The sequence below is a fragment of the Pseudorca crassidens genome, chromosome 13, assembly GCF_039906515.1.
Source record: "Pseudorca crassidens isolate mPseCra1 chromosome 13, mPseCra1.hap1, whole genome shotgun sequence".
NCBI lineage: Eukaryota > Metazoa > Chordata > Mammalia > Artiodactyla > Delphinidae > Pseudorca > Pseudorca crassidens.
The window spans coordinates 79,993,453-80,010,980 of record NC_090308.1 but is presented as its reverse complement, the minus strand read 5'-3'; the positions used below and the strand labels follow the sequence as shown (position 1 = coordinate 80,010,980).

The 17,528-nt window shown below is 40.3% G+C and overlaps 1 protein-coding gene across 50 annotated transcripts in view; it reads left to right on the top strand.

Moving 5' to 3' along the window:
• Nucleotides 1-17,528, top strand: part of RIMS1 (regulating synaptic membrane exocytosis 1) — a 473,777-nt gene that overhangs the window by 274,140 nt on the left and 182,109 nt on the right. For 7 of the 50 annotated variants that reach the window (XM_067702835.1, XM_067702824.1, XM_067702815.1 and 4 more), the window contains exon 1: nt 11,081-11,447. The exons of 18 other annotated variants lie outside the window; for them this stretch is intronic. In XM_067702835.1, the coding sequence (XP_067558936.1) occupies nt 11,348-11,447 (100 nt within the window). In that variant the 5' untranslated portion in view covers nt 11,081-11,347. Of the gene's footprint in view, nt 1-11,075; nt 11,448-14,266; nt 14,378-14,840; nt 14,991-17,528 lie in introns of those variants that run through there. 25 more of the 50 variants (XM_067702821.1, XM_067702818.1, XM_067702814.1 and 22 more) reach the window with 10 other exon arrangements.

The window sequence follows — 17,528 nt, the reverse complement described above, 5'->3', positions numbered from 1 at the left end:
TGTTTAGTTCATAAATAGGTTTGAAAAGTTCTTCTAAAAAAACAGAAAAAAGGGAAACAAATGGGATAAAAATAAATAGGGAAATTAGGTCTTGTATTAATGAGGTAAAACTGTAAGTTATTATATAGCATTTAATTAATTAGCTTGTGCATCATGTAAATAATCTTCCACCTCTCCTTGACGATGTGCTTTCTTTAATAACTTGCTGTTTGAAGTTTTGTCATTTCTAACATTTCTACTCAGCCCTTTGAATTAGTTGTTTTCTTTTTTACCTATCAGTTTGAGGATTTGGGTAAAACTTGCCTGATAGAGTGATGTTTTTGGGGATTTTTTTAAAATTTAATTTTATTTACTTTTTTATACAGCAGGTTCTTTTTAGCCATCCATTTTATACACATCAGTATATACAGGTCAATCCCAATCTCCCAATTCATCACACCACCACCACCACCCCCTGCCGCTTTCCCTCCTTGGTGTCCATACGTTTGTTCTCTACATCTGTGTCTCATCCTGCAAACCGGTTCATCTGTACCATTTTTCTAGGTTCCGCATATATGCGTTAACATACGACATTTGTTTTTCTCTTTCTGACTTACTTCACTCTGTATGACAGTCCCTAGATCCATCCACATCTCTACAAATGACCCAATTTCATTCTTTTTTATGGCTGAGTAATATCCCATTGTATATGTATCACATCTTCTTTATCCATTTAGTTGTCGATGGGCATTTAGGTTGCTTCCATGACCTGGCTATTGTAAAGAGTGCTGCAATGAACAGTGGGGTGCAAGTGTCTTTTTGAATTACAGTTTTCTCTGGGTATATGCCCAGTAGTGGGATTGCTGGGTCATATGGTAATGCTATTTTTAGTTTTTTAAGGAACCTCCATACTGTTCTCCATAGTGGCTGTATCAATTTACATTCCCACCTGCCAAAGCAACAGGGTTCCCTTTTCTCTACACCCTCTCCAGCATTTGTGGCTTGTAGATTTTCTGATGATGCCCATTCTAACTGGTGTGAGGTGATACCTCATTGTAGTTTTGATTTGCATTTCTCTAATGATTAGTGATGTTGAGCAGCTTTTCATGTGCTTCTTGGCCGTCTGTATGTCTTCTTTGGAGAAATGTCTATTTAGGTCTTCTGCCCATTTTCGGATTGGGTTGTTTGTTTCTTTAATATTGAGCTGCATGAGCTGTTTATATATTTTGGAGATTAATCCTTTTTCCGTTGATTCATTTGCAAATATTTTCTCCCACTTTGAGGGTTGTCTTTTCGTCTTGTTTATGGTTTCCTTTGCTGTGCAAAAGCTTTTAAATTTCATTAGGTCCCATTTGTTTATTTTTCTTTTTATTTCCATTACTCTAGGAGGTGGATCAAAAAATATCTTGCTGTGATTTATGTCAAAGAATGTTCTTCCTATGTTTTCCTCTAAGAGTTTTATAATCCGGTCTTACATTTAGGTCTTTAATCCATTTTGAGTTTATTTTTGTGTATGGTGTTAGGGAGTGTTCTAATTGCATTCTTTTACATGTAGCTGTCCAGTTTTCCCAGCACCGCTTATTGAAGAGACTGTCTTTTCTCCATTGTATATCCTTGCCTCCTTTGTCCTAGATTAGTTGACCATAGGTGTGTGGGTTTATCTCTGGGCTTCCTGTTTTGTTCCAGGGATCTATGTTTTTGTTTTTGTGACAGTATCATAATGTCTTGATTACTGTACCTTTGTAGTATAGTCTGAAATCAGGAAGTCTGATTCCTCCAGCTCCGTTTTTTTCCCTCAAGATTGCTTTGGCTATTCAGGGTCTTTTGTGTCTCCATACAAATTTTAAGATTTTTTTTGTTCTACTTCTGTAAAAAATGCCAGTGGTAATTTGATAGGGATTGCATTGAATCTGTAGATTGCTTTGGGTAGTATAGTCATTTTCACAATATTGATTCTTCCAATCCAAGAACATGGTATATCGCTCCATCTGTTGGTATCATCTTTAATTTCTTTCATCAGTGTCATATAGTTTTCTGCATACAGGTCTTTTGTCTACCTAGGTAGGTTTATTCCTAGGTATATTATTCTTTTTGTTGCAATGGTAAATGGGAATGTTTCCATAATTTCTCTTTCAGATTTTTCATCATTGATGTATAGGAATGCAAGAGATTTCTGTGCATTAATTTTGTTTCCTGCAACTTTACCAATTTCATTGATTAGCTCTAGTAGTTTTCTGGTGGCATCTTTAGGATTCTCTATGTATAGTATCATTTCATCTGGAAACAGTGACAGTTTTACTTCTTCTTTTCCAATTTTTATTCCTTTTATTTCTTTTTCTTCCCTGATTGCCATGGCTAGGACTTCCAAAACTATGTTGAATAATAGTAGTGAAAGTGGACATCCTTGTGTTGTTCCTGATCTTAGAGGAAATGCTTTCAGTTTTTCACCATTGGGAATAATGTTTGCTGTGGGTTTGTCATATATGGCCTTAATTAGGTTGATGTGGCTTCCCTCTATGCCCACTTTCTGGAGAGTTTTTATCATAAATGGGTGTTGAATTTTGTCAAAAGCTTTTTCTGCATCTATTGAGATGATCATATGGTTTTTATTCTTCAATTTGTTAATATGGTGTATCACATTGATTGATTTGTGTATATTGAAGAATCCTAGCATCCCTGAAATAAATCCCACTTGATCATGGTGTATGAGCCTTTTAATGTGTTGTTGGATTCTGTTTGCTAGTATTTTGTTGATGATTTTTGCATGTATATTCATCAGTGATATTGATCTGTAATTTTCTTTTTTTGTAGTATCTTTGTCTGGTTTTGGTATCAGGGTGACGGTGGCCTCATAGAATGAGTTTGGGAGTGTTCCTTCCTCTGCAATTGTTTGGAAGATTTTGAGAAGGATGGGTGTTAGGTCTTCTCTAAATGTTTGATAGAATTCACCTGTGAAGCCATCTGGTCCTAGACTTTTGTTTGTGGGAAGATCTTTAATCAGTTTCAATTTCATTACTTGTGATTGGTCTGTTCATATTTTCTATTTCTTCCTGGCTCAGTCTTTGGAGGTTATACCTTTCTAAGAATTTGTCCATTTCTTCCAGGTTGTCCAATTTATTGGCATAGAGTTGCTTGTAGTAGTCTCTTAGGATGCTTTGTATTTCTGCAGTGCCTGTTGTAACTCTTCCTTTTTCGTTTCTAATTTTATTGATTTGAGTCCTCTCCCTCTTTTTCTTGATGAGTCTGTCTAATGTCTTATCAATTTTGTTTATCTTCTCAAATAGCCAGCTTTTAGTTTTATTAATGTTTGCTACTGTTTTCTTTGTTTGTATTTATTTCTGCTCTGATCTTCATGATTTCTTTTCTTCTGCTAACTTTGGGTTTTGTTTGTTCTTCTTTCTCTAGTTCCTTTAGGTGTAAGGTTAGATCGTTTATTTGAGATGTTTCTTGTTTCTTGAGGTAGGCTTGTATAGCTATAATCTACCCTCTTAGAACTGCTTTTGCGGCATCCTGTAGGTTTTGGATTGTCGTGTTTTCATTGTCATTTGTCTCTAGGTATTTTTTGATTTCTTCTTTCATTTCGTCAGTGGTCACTTGGTTATTTAGTAATGTATTGTTTAGCCTCCATGTGTTTGTGTTTTTTACGTTTTTTTCCCCATGTAATTGATTTCTAATCTCATAGCGTTGTAGTCAGAAAAGATGCTTGATATGATTTCAGTTTTCTTAAATCTACTGAGGCTTGATTTGTGACCCAAGATGTGATTTATCCTGGAGAATGTTCTGTGAGCACTTGAGAAGAAAGTGTAATCTGCTGTTTTTGGATGGAATGTCCTATAAATATCAATTAAATCTATGTGGTCTATTGTGTCATTTAAAGCTTGTGTTTCCTTATTAATTTTCTGTTTGGATGATCTGTCCATTGGTGTAAGTGTGGTGTTAAAGTCCCCCACTATTATTGTATCACTGTCGATTTCCTGTTTTATAGCTGTTAGCAGTTGCCTTATGTATTGAGGTGCTCTTATGTTGGATGCATATATATTTATAATTGTTATATCTTCTTCTTGGATTGATCCCTTGATCATTATGCAGTGTCCTTCCTTGTCTCTTGTAACATTCTTTATTTTAAAGTCGATTTTATCTGATATGAGTATCACTACTCCAGATTTCTTTTGATTTCCATTTGCATGGAATATCTTTTTCTATCCCCTCACTTTCAGTCTGTATGTGTCCCTAGGTCTCAAGTGGGTTTCTTATAGACAGCATATATATTGGTCTTGTTTTTGTATCCATTCAGTGAGCCTGTGTCTTTTGGTTGGAGCATTTAATCCGTTCACGTTTAAGGTAATTATTGATATGTATGTTCCTATTACCATTTTCTTAATTGTTTTTGGTTTGTTTTTGTAGGTCCTTTTCTTCTCTTGTGTTTCCCACTTAGAGAAGTTCCTTTAGCATTTGTTGTAGAGCTGGTTTGGTGGTGTTGAATTCTCTTAGCTTTTGCTTGTCTGTAAAGCTTTTGATTTCTCCATCGAATCTGAATGAGATCCTTGCTGGGTAGAGTAATCTTGGTTGTAGGTTTTTCCCTTTCATCACTTTAAATATATCATGCCACTCCCTTCTGGCTTGTAGAGTTTCTGCTGAGAAATCAGCTGTTAACCTTATGGGAATTCCCTTGTATGTTATTTGTCGTTTTTCCCTTGCTGCTTTCAATAATTTTTCTTTGTCTTTAATTTTTGCCAATTTGATTACTATGTGTCTCGGCATGTTTCTCCTTGGGTTTATCCTGTATGGGACTCTCTGTGCTTCTTGGACTTGGGTGGCTATTTCCTTTCCCACGTTAGGGAAGTTTTCAACTATAATCTCTTCAAATATTTTCTCGGGTCCTTTCTCTCTCTCTTCTCCTTCTGGGACCCCCTATAATGTGATGTTGTTGTGTTTAATGTTGTCCCAGTGGTCTCTTAAGCTGTCTTCCTTTCTTTTCATTCTTTTTACTTATTCTCTTCTGCAGCAGTGAATTCCACCATTCTGTCTTCCAGGTCACTTATCCGTTCTTCTGCCTCAGTTATTCTGCTATTGATTCCTTCCAGTGTATTTTTCATTTCAGTTATTGTATTGTTCATCTCTGTTTGTTCTTTAATTCTTCTAGGTCTTTGTTAAACATTTCTTGCATCTTCTCGATCTTTGCCTCCATTCTTTTTCCGACTCCTGGATCATCTTCACTATCATTATTCTGAATTCTTTTTCTGGAAGGTTGCGTATCTCCACTTCATTTAGTTGTTTTTCTGGGGTTTTATCTTGTTCCTTCATCTGGTACATAGCCCTCTGCCTTTTCATCTTGTCTCTCTTTCTATGAATGTGGTTTTTGTTCCCCAAGCTGCAGGGTTGTAGTTCTTCTTGCTTCTGCTGTCTGCCCTCTGGTGGATGAGACTATCTCGAATTAGTTGTTTTCTTAGTGGAGAAATAACTCATGTCCATGACTGCAGGAATCAATGTATTTGGGCCATAGGTTAATAGAAAAAACTATCATTATTCACCAGATAGCATTGCTTGAATTGTAGTTCTATAAAGACAAATAAATATATCCCCTTAATGGATTTTGAACTTACTAATCAGATTTTAAACGGCCATCATATCAAAGTGAAAACGCCAAGTAGCACACCATTTGAAACTATTTCCAGTTTATAGTTACAAGGTTGCCTAAGCTAAAGGAAATTAAAAACAAACAGAGCCAATTTCCACTGCCAAAAACCTATAAATGGTGGATCTAGATAACATTTATTTAACAAGGCATCACTGAATTTGCATAAAAGAGAAACATCCAAATGCCAGAAATGAAACTAGAAAACCATATATGTCAGAACATGGGGCGATGCTTCAACAAGGCCTCTGGTTGAATGAAACCTCATGGTGCCTGGGGCTTTGCGCAGCCTGAGACTGTGAGGGGCAGTGCTGCCCTGCACGAGGCAGGTAATTGGAACTGGCATCTCTGCACGAGGCCATGACCCTCCGAGAGCTTCCCCCACAATGCAAACAAAAATAATATGAAACCTCACACACCTTGGGTAAATGAGGAACCTTGTTTTTGTCTGAACCCTGGGTGAAAAAAAAGAGTAAATCTCTTGTAAGAAATTGAAATCACATTTTTCTGTTCCTAAGGTAGATTTTGTAGACTGAATTGATATTGCCTACATTGTGATTTAATCTCAAGGCAAGAAATTAACATTACATTTGGTCCTTGGTCAGTGATATCTTCAAGCTCAAAAGACTTCCATTCCTTTATAATTGATGGCTTAAGTTCCAAAGAATAGACAGGTGCTAAGAAATGGCCCTCAGGGCTTCCCTGGTGGCGCAGCGGTTGAGAGTCCGCCTGCCGATGCAGGGGACGCCGGTTCGTGCCCCGGTCCGGGAAGATCCCACGTGCCACGGAGTGGCTGGGCCCGTGAACCATGGCTGCTGAGCCTGTGCTTCCGGAGCCTGTGCTCTGCAACGGGAGAGGCCACAACAGTGAGAGGCCCGCGTACCGCAAAAAAAAAAAAAAAGAAATGGCACCCAGAGAACCAATGTTTGGGCTTTATCAATTGGATTTCTTTTTCTTTTGCCGTGTTTTCTGTGTTTTACAGAACAGGGCAGTAATGGCTGAAGCATTTATGCCAGGCTTTAGGCTGAAATGGTCAACTTCTGATTATCCTTTAAAATATCTCAGCACCAAGAAAAGCGCTCAATTTCACTTCATTTTATTTGATTAATGTATGTTATTGGAGTATAGTTGATTTACAATGTTGTGTTAATTCTTGCTGTACAGCAAAGTGATTCAGTTCGACACACATGTACATACTTTTTCACATGCTTTTCCCTTATGGTTTATCACAGGGTATTGAATAGAGTTCCCTGTGCTCTACAGCAGGACCTTGTTGTTGGTCCATCCTACGTATGATACTTCGCATCTGCTAACCCCAGACTCCCACTCATTCCCCCTCCCCCCTCCCCCTCGGCAACCACATGTCTGTGAGTCTGTTTCTGTTTCGTAGGTAAGTTCATTTATGTCATATTTTCGATTCCACATATAAGCAATATCATATGGTCTTTGTCTTTGTCCGACTTACTGCACGTAGTATGATCATCTCTAGGGCCATCCATTTGCAGCAAACGGCATTAGCACTCAGTTTCCACTTGTCCTACTTTGCTAGGTCTCCTCTAGGAAACATGTAGCATCAGTCAGAGGGTATGAATTGAGGAAACATTCTGTGGTGGGTGAGTTGGGCTTACAAAGTAATCACCGCCCCTAACAGTGATTTACCTTTTCGTTCTCTCTTGACTCTCCCTTTCATAACCCAGTCGTCTTTTCCCCTCATCTCCCTAAAGAGATCCTCCCTGAAATGTTCCCACCGCACCCTGGCCCATATCCTGCCACTAGCTGACATTTTGGCATATTTGCTATTCCGATCCCCTTTATTCTATGCCCGGATAAAGGTATGGTTCATGGTCTGGGAGGCCTAGGACCGCCAGCTTAGAAGACGACATAGATCAAGGAAAGCTGTGTGACCAGTTCTCCCCGGGAGATCCCTTTCACACACACACACTGTGAGACAGAACAGCAACTTTCCTAGGGGACCTGTATTCATTTATACAGCAAATGGTTTCATTAGAACAACTTGAAAACAATGATTCTCATGTCTGTATTTCAGAATTTCAGGATGATTTGAAGTCCAGAAGATACTTGATAGCATCACATTCTTTGAGTGTTTTTCTACCTTTTAAACTTTCTCAGGCTGGACAGTTTATAGACAGAGTTGCTTCTCGAATCCAACATATCCTTGTGGGAAAACTATAAATCCTGATAGGTTGCAACCTTATGACTCAGGAAGTGGCAAGTGTGAAAGAAGCTCTCAATCCTGAAAAAAAATGAGTTAGATATATTATTTCCCCAAATCCTAACATTTTATTCATTCTCATGTCTTTAGAACTGACCTTGCCTGCCGTAATGCTACTGTTATCCCCACAAAGACCCCTAGTTGTATTTTGAATGTTGCTTCATTGATTTATTATATATACAATTAGGATTTCCCAGAAGATGTCATTTGAACTTTGTGTTTCGTTTGTTTTATTGTAACTTAGAATCCCCCAGAAGATTTTTTTCAGTGTGGTATGTAGATCTCAGTAAATGGGAGACCTTGATACGGTAGTATACCCATGTGGGTCAGGAAGGGAGGGTGTCTGAGCTGGGGCTTCATGACAGCAGAGTCACAGTCATCCCAGTGACAGAGCAGGACATGGGACAGTGCCTGTCACTACAGAAACTGCCCGAAAGGTCTACGTGGTCCTGAACATCAACTCTGAATCTACAAAATGGAATCCAATACTTACCTCCCTTGCTTTTTGCTTAGGGTGTCTTAACAAATCAAAATAAACAGTATTAATAACATAGCATTTCTCCAACTAGTGTTTCTGCAAAGCAGTGAGAGGTTTAGTAAGTGTGATGCCCAAAATAAGTGTTTGTGCTCAAATATCAGTACGTTTGGCCAGTGCTAACTTAGGCTACAAATTTCCTTCACGTAGGACTTCTCACTGCCTTTCATGGACGCAGTGCGTCCTGAATACATTTAATCAGGGTCACTTTCATCGTGCACCATCTGTTAACATTTCCATAAACTGTTGTTCTGAGGTCAAGGCATGGAGCAATGCCAGAGCCTCATGAAGGACCTCAGCCTGTAGCATCCTGTGCCTTTTAACTGGTGTAGCTTCATTGATCTCAATCACAAACCACCAAGAGCACAGTCTTATACTAATACTAGGGGAACGTTAGTTTCCAAATTTAAAGATGTGTGATCTAAAGCAAGATTAGCTTCAATTATTATTGTTATTCAGATTCTTCCTCTGCCACTGATGCGATGTGTCACTTATATGGAAGCCTCAGTTTCCTGCTTTGTAATATGGGAAGAATAATAGCATTCAACCTTCAAGGCAGAGACGTGGCTTAGCTTTCTTCTCTTTACTTTAGTGCTTAGTGTACTCAGTGTTCAGAATTCTTGCTGGATGAAAGAAATTATGAATGCATGCACGCAAGGATCAATGCACCTTGCAAAGAATAACAAGATAAAGTCCAGCATAGACTCTCCTTTTAAGACCTACAGGGAAATGAAAAACAATGAAGAGGTCCGTGTGGATTGGGTTTAGTCAATGGAAATATCTCAGAGCGTGAACTTGTGTTTATGGCATAAACTTTCATGGAGAATGTACTCTGCTACTGGTAAAGATTAAGAACCTTGATTTTACTAAGAGGATATGGGGTTTACACATGTATAGACTGGCAGACAATATATTTATCCTCTTCTGCCCAAAGTTTGTGCTGCTGTTGATTCTTAAGTGCTGATGCATTAAAACAATACAGTGTGGCTCACAAAACAGGTAAAAGCAGTAGAGAGAGTGGCAAGGTGTTATTTCCACCGGGACGGTCTTCCGTCTGTAGCCCCATAGAGAAGTAGATGCTTTACTTACATCCCATCAGGAGTTTGCAATGTAGTTTATAACTTCATTATTTAAAATTACTCAGTATATTTGTCGACATGGAAGCATACCTCGCTTTTTCTATAAGATATAATTGTGAGCAGTCGAGGACATTACATAGACAAGTCTGTTGGGAAATAAGATATACATTTACTGCGCAGTATTTCAGTGCTGCTTTCCTTAATACGCTAGTATTATATAGAACTTAGAAATTCAATACATATCGATTATTACTTCAGAGTGTGCTAGTAAGAGATTTGGATTTTAAATCAGATTTTTTTTTTTGAATTAATACTAGGACTTTGGAGGAAAAAAAACACCTGATTTCCGGAGTACTATATGGGATTAATATTTCAACGTTAACAATATTGGCATTTGATTGTAATAATTTTTACCTCTATTTTCTACCTGTTGTATTAGTAGTGAAGTTTAATTTGAATATGAAAGCTTGGTGAAGTGGAAGTACTGGGTTGATGATGTGGGAGTTTAGTTTCCAGGACAGACCAGTCTTGGTATTTACTTCATATCTGTTTCCATAAATGGTTGATTCTCTTGTAATGCTCTCCATCCTGGTCACCTCTCAGATTTGTTTTACAACCCATGAACATGCTTTAGGAAATATGAAATACCTGCATATACATTACTTTTACAATTTACAGCATTATCTCTATTAAAATCCAAAAAAGTAATGATTACCTGCACATTCGTATGCTTAAAGTTATGTGTACCTCTTGTTTTCGTTATGGTAGAGGAAAATATAATCCCTTAATTCCTTTTTTCCCCATAAAGTAGGAGTTTGCATCTTATCTAAAAGAAGGTATAGCTCTTCATAGTCTGGAAATGTTGTACCCTGTCACATATAGTAGGAAAAAAATCCCAGAGCCATATATATATGTGTGTGTGTGTGTGTGTGTGTGTGTGTGTGTATATATATATATATGCAAATATATATATATATGTATTTGCCTCTGCTAGGAAAATACAGCAATAGGAAGAGGGAATCTACCTTTAAAAGTTTATGTAGGGAGGGAGGGAGACGCAAGAGGGAAGAGATATTGGAACATATGTATATGTATAACTGATTCACTTTGTTATAAAGCAGAAACTAACACACCATTGTAAAGCAATTATACCCCAATAAAGATGTTAAAAAAAAAAGTTTATGTAATAGGAACATATTATATAAAGAATATATAATATGCACAAAAATAGCCTAACCTCAAGTATTTCTTCAGGAAGAAGCGAAACATTTTTTTCTTCACAAATCAGAGCTGTAATAATAAGGAATGCTATTACTTAATTGATTTTAACAGTACTGCACAAAAGCAGAAGAGTTGTGCTTTAAGAAGTCATCCTATGGGCTAATGGCCATTTGGTTGTCATAAAAGTCCTTTATTTAGCCCTCTCCACAAATAAGCGCACAGCAGGAGAAAGGACACTAGTTAGAGTGACTGGGGGATAAGTAAACAGAAGGAATGGCTGGGAGCAGTGTCATCTGGCAGAGAGCTTATTTCCTGAATCCCGTGGATCTGGTTAAAAGCCAACAGAGATGCCAATATGCTTCTGCTCAGTAAGTGCTACCAGGCTCCAGGCCACTAGGCCCGGAGGCTTGCGCGCGGTGTCCTATCCAGGCGGTGCCTGCGTAGCTGCTCTGTGCCCGCGATGACCTGAGCCGGTCATGCAGAGTGACTTTCTCCTGCTCCACCAGCATCCCTTCGTTTCCATCTTTTGCTGCTGACCTCTGGGCGGTTCAACGGCCTAAGCTGAAGGCAGGAGGAGCCACCGTGTGCGCTTCCTGGTTGATCCTGAACTTGTTTCAAAGCCAGGCTGACAGTCCCCAGGCTGGATTTCTCTGCGAGCTGCTGTCATGTGTGCCCCCGGCATACCCGTGTCTTCAGAAGGGTGGGAAGACGTGAAGGCTGCAGACCCGGAAGAGGGGACCATGGAGGCCCCGAGAGCAGGTGCCGGTAAGCTGGACCAGAGTCTGGGGCGTGGGAATCCCACGTCATTGTTTCTTCTGGTTGGACGCAAGTCTGTGTTTAACGCTCCCTTTCTCTCTGTCTTTCCTGAGTAAATATTCCCAGTGTGTGTCAGGTAGGATGTGATTTTGTTCCATTTTCTCAACAGAGCCAAGTTTCCAGCTACCAACTTGATCGTCAGTCTTTCTCTCTGAAAAGCCATGATGAGATTTACGAGATAGCCCTAAATATTTTAAGATGACTAATCAAATTTGTGATTTGTTTTCTTGCGTAATAGCTAAGTCCAGAAACATGTAAATATTAAATGTCACTGTTCTCTGAAAATAAGGGAAAACAATAACTAGTTGCTTAATTGTGTGCATGACTTTTGTTTGTAGTCAATGTTTTCTGTCCTTTGCGATCGCCTGTTCAAACAAAGAATGAGAAAGACATAAGTTGGAGTCATTATTAGCAGGAAATCAGTCCCCAAATAGGAAGTTTGTGTCACTTTTTCCAAGCAAGGGATCCTGAGTGCTTGTGAAAGAGCTGAAGGCTTTCCACGAGCATAGGCCTTGATGCTGACCACAGTGCCGTAGGTCGATGGTATATATGAAGCAAGCTTACCATTGCGGTCGATGTTAGGTCTCGTACGTTCTCTCCTAAGAGAAATTGGTCTGCTGGTCTTTGGAGTGGCAGTGGTGTCACAGCTGAGTGGCAGGCCAGGAAACATGCAGCCCCAGAGAGGGATACGGGTGGTGCAGAAGGGACAGAGTGGTAGAAATGTTTTCTATGAGTAAATATTGTTAACATAAATTTCTGAATTGACGGATGAAGATGGGATTATTTTTCCTACTTACGTGTGGACAGTGGCCTCCGTGAAGGGCACTCATTACTCATTCTTGGAGTATGTGGTACCCAGATATGAGTGAAAGGTCCTTTAAAACAAGGTCAACCTTAGCCTCTCCTAATTTTGAGGTCCTGTTTTGAATCTGTAATTAGGAAAGCTGTGTGTACCATTTCAGAGACCTTACTTGGTTTATCAAACATCTTTGGTTAGAAATAAAATTAGTTACCATGTAGGGGACTCAAGATAGTTACAGCAAATTAACATAAATGTATAATAGATATACATGTATATCATGTATATATTATATATATATACATATATATATATATACATGTATAGATATTAGATGACTAGCATTCAAATGATTTTATCATTTGAAACAAGCCCATTCCAGGTGCTAAATGAGGAAAAAAAGAAATAGGAGAAGAGAAATACAAAAAAGAAATATCTCAAAAGTCAGGCACGACGATAGCCTCATGTGGTGTAAGTAAGTGCTTTAATTCCGTTGCCTATATAAGCGTTGCCTTATTCCGTTGCCTTATAAGCCTATATAAGACCCACAGACTCTTGAATCGAGCTCTGCAGTGACAGGCTCAGTGGGTGGACTTGGGTACACTGGTTGTTGGAGGTTTTGATTCTCCTTCCACTGGTTCTCCTTGGTATCCGTCCGTCTCTAGACCCTGCTGTTTGTGCGTCTTTATGACAGAGGCACAGTGGAAGACACCAATCCAAGCCCCGTAAGTTTCGCCCCGTAAACCTGTGTGGAGAATCGTCACCGGCCCCACACGTGGCACGTGGAGGTGGGTGAATGTCGGCCCCCGGCCTCACCAGTTTCCACAGCAAATCACTGGCACTTTCACGAAAGGTGGTACCACTTTGAGGTGACCTACGGATATAATCACAGCAGCTCCCACCTACCAGGTTTCATGGAAAGCTGGGCCTCCCAGTCACACGAAGCCAAGTTCAAATCCCAGCTCTGCTGGTGGTAAACCACGTGACCTTGGGCAAGTGAACTGGCTTCTCTGAGCCTCATCTGTAATATGGAGTAAATAATATTGACTTTGCCGTATGCCTGTGAAAAATAAATGAACACAATTAACATGCCTATTTATCACAAGATTTGACAGAGATTCATCCGCCTGATGTTTGTTTCCCTTTCTCTTTCCAACCAGCAACCATGTGGCCAGTTGTTTTATTCAAGCAAGTTTATGAAAGCGTACTTGGAAGTTTGGGGTCAAGAAAAAAAAAAAAAACAAAGATTCTAAGTAGACGTCCCAAAGCTGTATTTTTTAAGAGGAGAAAACAATGTTCGCATTAGTCCATTTGTTTCAGGCTGATATCTTGCACTTGCTTTGGTGACCATGAGTGAGCCATAGTTCAGTATTAATGTTTTCCTTATCTGGTAATTATTTCTGACCAGTATCTATAATTTAAGTAAACACAGTGCATTTAGTTTAAATAAACAACACCTGGGTCTTAATTCTCTATTTTCATTTGATCATTTCATCTTCTAAAACAAGCTAGAAGCAGTCTGCCCCGACTTTTCAATGATATTCCCTAGTGGATTAGACTAGAGAAGTTCGTTGTTTCTGGAAACTGAATGATATACCACAATAAACATGACATTGGAGCAGTGACATCATTTCAAAGCAGCTGTTCTGTGGTATGTGGTCCAGGGAGATCAAGAAATGTTGGGAACTGGTGAGAAGATGGTGATCCCGTCTCAGCAAGAAAAGTCTAGTGGACCGTGAGTTGTGATTGCACAGTCATCAGAGACTTGCATCTTTAAAAATACTGGAGCTGTGAGCCCACCCCATTCCCCTCGACTCCCGGCTACACCAGTTTGGGTTGTCCTTTTGCCCCCTGGAGACGATCCCCCGTGAGCACCTGGCTGGCCGGCTGGCACCGCTAGACAAAGCGCTGTGTCCTACTTCCGGCAGGTGCTCACACACTCCTGGCTTAAGCTTCCTTCGGCCAGTTGTCTTTGGGCTGAGTAAGGTTTCAGGTAAGGAGACTGAAGAGGGAACGATGAGTTTCACCGGGCTTAGCAGGACCATGGCCAGGGTTTGAGATTGGCACCAAATCATCTTAGGTGAGTGCTCTGGGGTCCGCTGCTGGCCTTTGTCATCTTAGTCCCTGGGTGCCTCCATGAAATGTCACTGGGGAGATAAGAGGAGGGCCTCTTCAAGCCTCCGCCTGAGTTTTCTCTCCAGTGCTGGCTTTAAGGGACCACTGCGTTTCGAGTCTCTGCCTGCAGGAAGGTAGCATCATCTGTGCATTGTTTCAGGAAACGGTTAATCGCGGACCTACTGGAGTTTTGGTGTTTGCTAGAGTGGGGACCTCTTTAGCATAGCACAGAGCACTATAGATCAGTAATGCGGTAATCATTGAGAATCTGCACACTGCAGAGATCTGTTTTGATGACAGCAGCACTTATGGCCTTGATTAGTGTCACCGTTGTATAATGTTGGACACTACAGGCTTTTTTTTTTTTTTTTTTTTAGAATGCAAGGACCGCAGGGGCTGTTATTTAACATTTCTTTTGCACTTCCGTGGATTACTTATTGCGTTGTGAATTTGCTGCGTTGCTAGCTAGAATTTAGTGATCTGATGCCAGCAGCCTCTGTTTAACTCCTCTGATGCTGCTGTTATGTTTGCTGGGTTTCTACAGCTTCTACTCCTTCATACACTGCACTCAAGAACAGGTAAACTAAGCTCTAATATTAATCTTATGCATAAATGTAAAATTACCAGAATATTTGTTTAATTATCCAAAAGAGTAAGATATTAAAATGCTTCATTTAGATTCTATCAGTAGAGAATAAGGAATGTTTTGCTTTGAACATGGAAATTACACAGATATATTATCATTTTGAAATGCAGTGGTAATCCTCTACTTGCATTGTATGAAGTTATTTTCATGTTTTAAATGAATATCTGAAGTGTACATTTCGTTGTCTACAATTTAGTATTTAACTCTCGACTTGATATCTGTACAATAGACAATTAATTTAGAAAGTATGTATTTTCCTTTCTGATTGACCCAAGGCAGTTGTTTTCCCTGTTTACCGAATTTTACTGAAATCAGAAAGCTTCATAGTTTAATCTTCTTAAAAACAGAAAGTTGTAAGTTTGTCTGTAGATTGTTATTTCGAAGTGTTTAGACAAAGGTTGCTGAGGCCAGGTTTCCCGTGACCAGCAGCCCTGATTTTAGAGCACATCGTGGAAATAACTATGTTTTTACGTGACATTAAGCTGTGGACTAAAGGAAAACCTGCTTGAATAAGGGGACCAGAGAGCCTAGACAGAAAGAAGGAAAGGGCAAAGCAGTGCTTCGGGTGTGGCAGGTTCGGGTGTGTGGCCTTGGACGACAGAGCAAGCCCTCCTGGTCTCTGTTTCCATCTGCCAGTTTGATAAAGACTCTGCTGGTCTTCTCAGTAGGGATGGAATCACATTTTTCAGGTGCTCAAGATCGTCTGATGGTGATGTCTGTGCAGAAAGAGAGCCTGCTGTTAAGGTTTTAAAGGGGTGCAGTCTTCTTAATAAAGGGGGACCATAGAGCTCTTTTGGCCTTTCCTTCCCTTCACAGCGTTTTAGCAGCTGAGGCTTTTCTGAAAGGGAGCTTATGGCCTTTTTGAATTAAACTGGTAAATCTCTGGGCTCCGTTGAAAATCTTTTGCCAAGTAGGCGTTGAGGAGTTTGCAGTGTCCTGAGGGCACCTGCTGGCAGACTGCCGCCCAGGGAGGGGAGGGGTGGGAGGCGCCGCGGTCCCGCGGCAGCAATGCGGTGCTGATGCAGAGGTGCAGGTTCTGGACGCCTGCCAGGGATGCGGGTCGTCCTCCCTCCCAGGCAGAGTGTGTGCTCTTAGGGCAGCTTCCGCCTGCTCTTCTCAGCAGAGGACTTTCAAGAGGTCCCCTTCTGCGGAGGGCAAGCTTAGGATCCACAGCCCAGAGGCAACTGGAAGAGCAGCTTCCAGCCACCTCCCCCTCGAGAAAGTGTGAAGCAGTTGTTTCTGCCTGTCCAGGGCTAGTTCCCGTCCGTGAGTCTAGACACAGTAAATGTTGCTTTGGGGAGAACAGAAGGATTCGATTGCAAATCGAGCTGCGTGCTTGCAGGGTGGCCGATCGTCCCTCGCTGATGAAGATGGTGAATCCTGTGTTCGTGGTCATCATGAGTGGGTCTGGGTGACGGACAGCCACCCTTAGGGGAAGCCTGAGGCCCGGATGGTTCCACTCCCACACTGTGTGTGAGCGATGAAGGGTGAACAGCGTGGTGGACTTCTGTGTCCAGCTCTGAGGAGCCTGTCTGTGTGACTTACAGTCTCTACACATGCACACAGGAGGGCAGTGACTTTATGAGTAAAGTGATTCTCCGTCAGGCAGAAGATGGTCCGCTCAGGTCTCTCCCAACTTTCTGACTTTACGTGGTGCAGTTAGCCGTTGTGCGTGGTTGCAAAGCTCTTCAGGAAAAGGAAATATTCTCATTTTCAAGTGCTGTCTGGGAATGTTCCTGAGGAGAGCTCTGTCAGAGGAGTGAAGGAAGGATTTGGGAAACAAAGACGAAAATCTCAGTGAACAGCAAGCATATATTCTTCCCTATACTTCTCCAGATAATACACAGACACTGTTAATAAATAAAAGAAATACTTTCTGTTCTTCTCCGTTTTCTAAGGCCAGGGAGATTGGGAAGAAGCACGTCAAATGACAACATCGAGGAATCAATGAAAGAACTAGCAGTTATCTTGTAATAATATCAATAATTAGGAGACTTAATAATCTTGCCTGCAAATTGCAGGCTAATGAAATGGGTTCAGTTTTTAGACAGCCTGCTTCAAGTAGGCCATCTTTAGTCATTAAGAAGGGAATGGTCGTAATCATGTAATGAGTTGGTCAATTTGTTGCAGAAATGCAACCGAGAACGTTGAATGCCTAGGTAATTTAAATGAGTTGTTTCAGAGGAGGTTTTATGTGAGTTGTATATGTTTTAAAGACCTGGAAGATAAATTCTGACAAACCCTAAACATTGAACACATTTTAAAGCTGACTTCAGAGAAAGGGGGCACATTGATAGTAACAGATGGTGGATTCTAGCAAACATGTTCTCAATAGGATAAGATCTGTTATAGATTTTAGACTTACTGATAGCTTTTGGAGGGTTTTTTTTTCGTAACAAGAAGCTGTTAGCCTTGCAATGTTTTTTTCTTTCTCTCTCTTTTTTTTTTTTCTCTAGAGAATGCTTAGCCC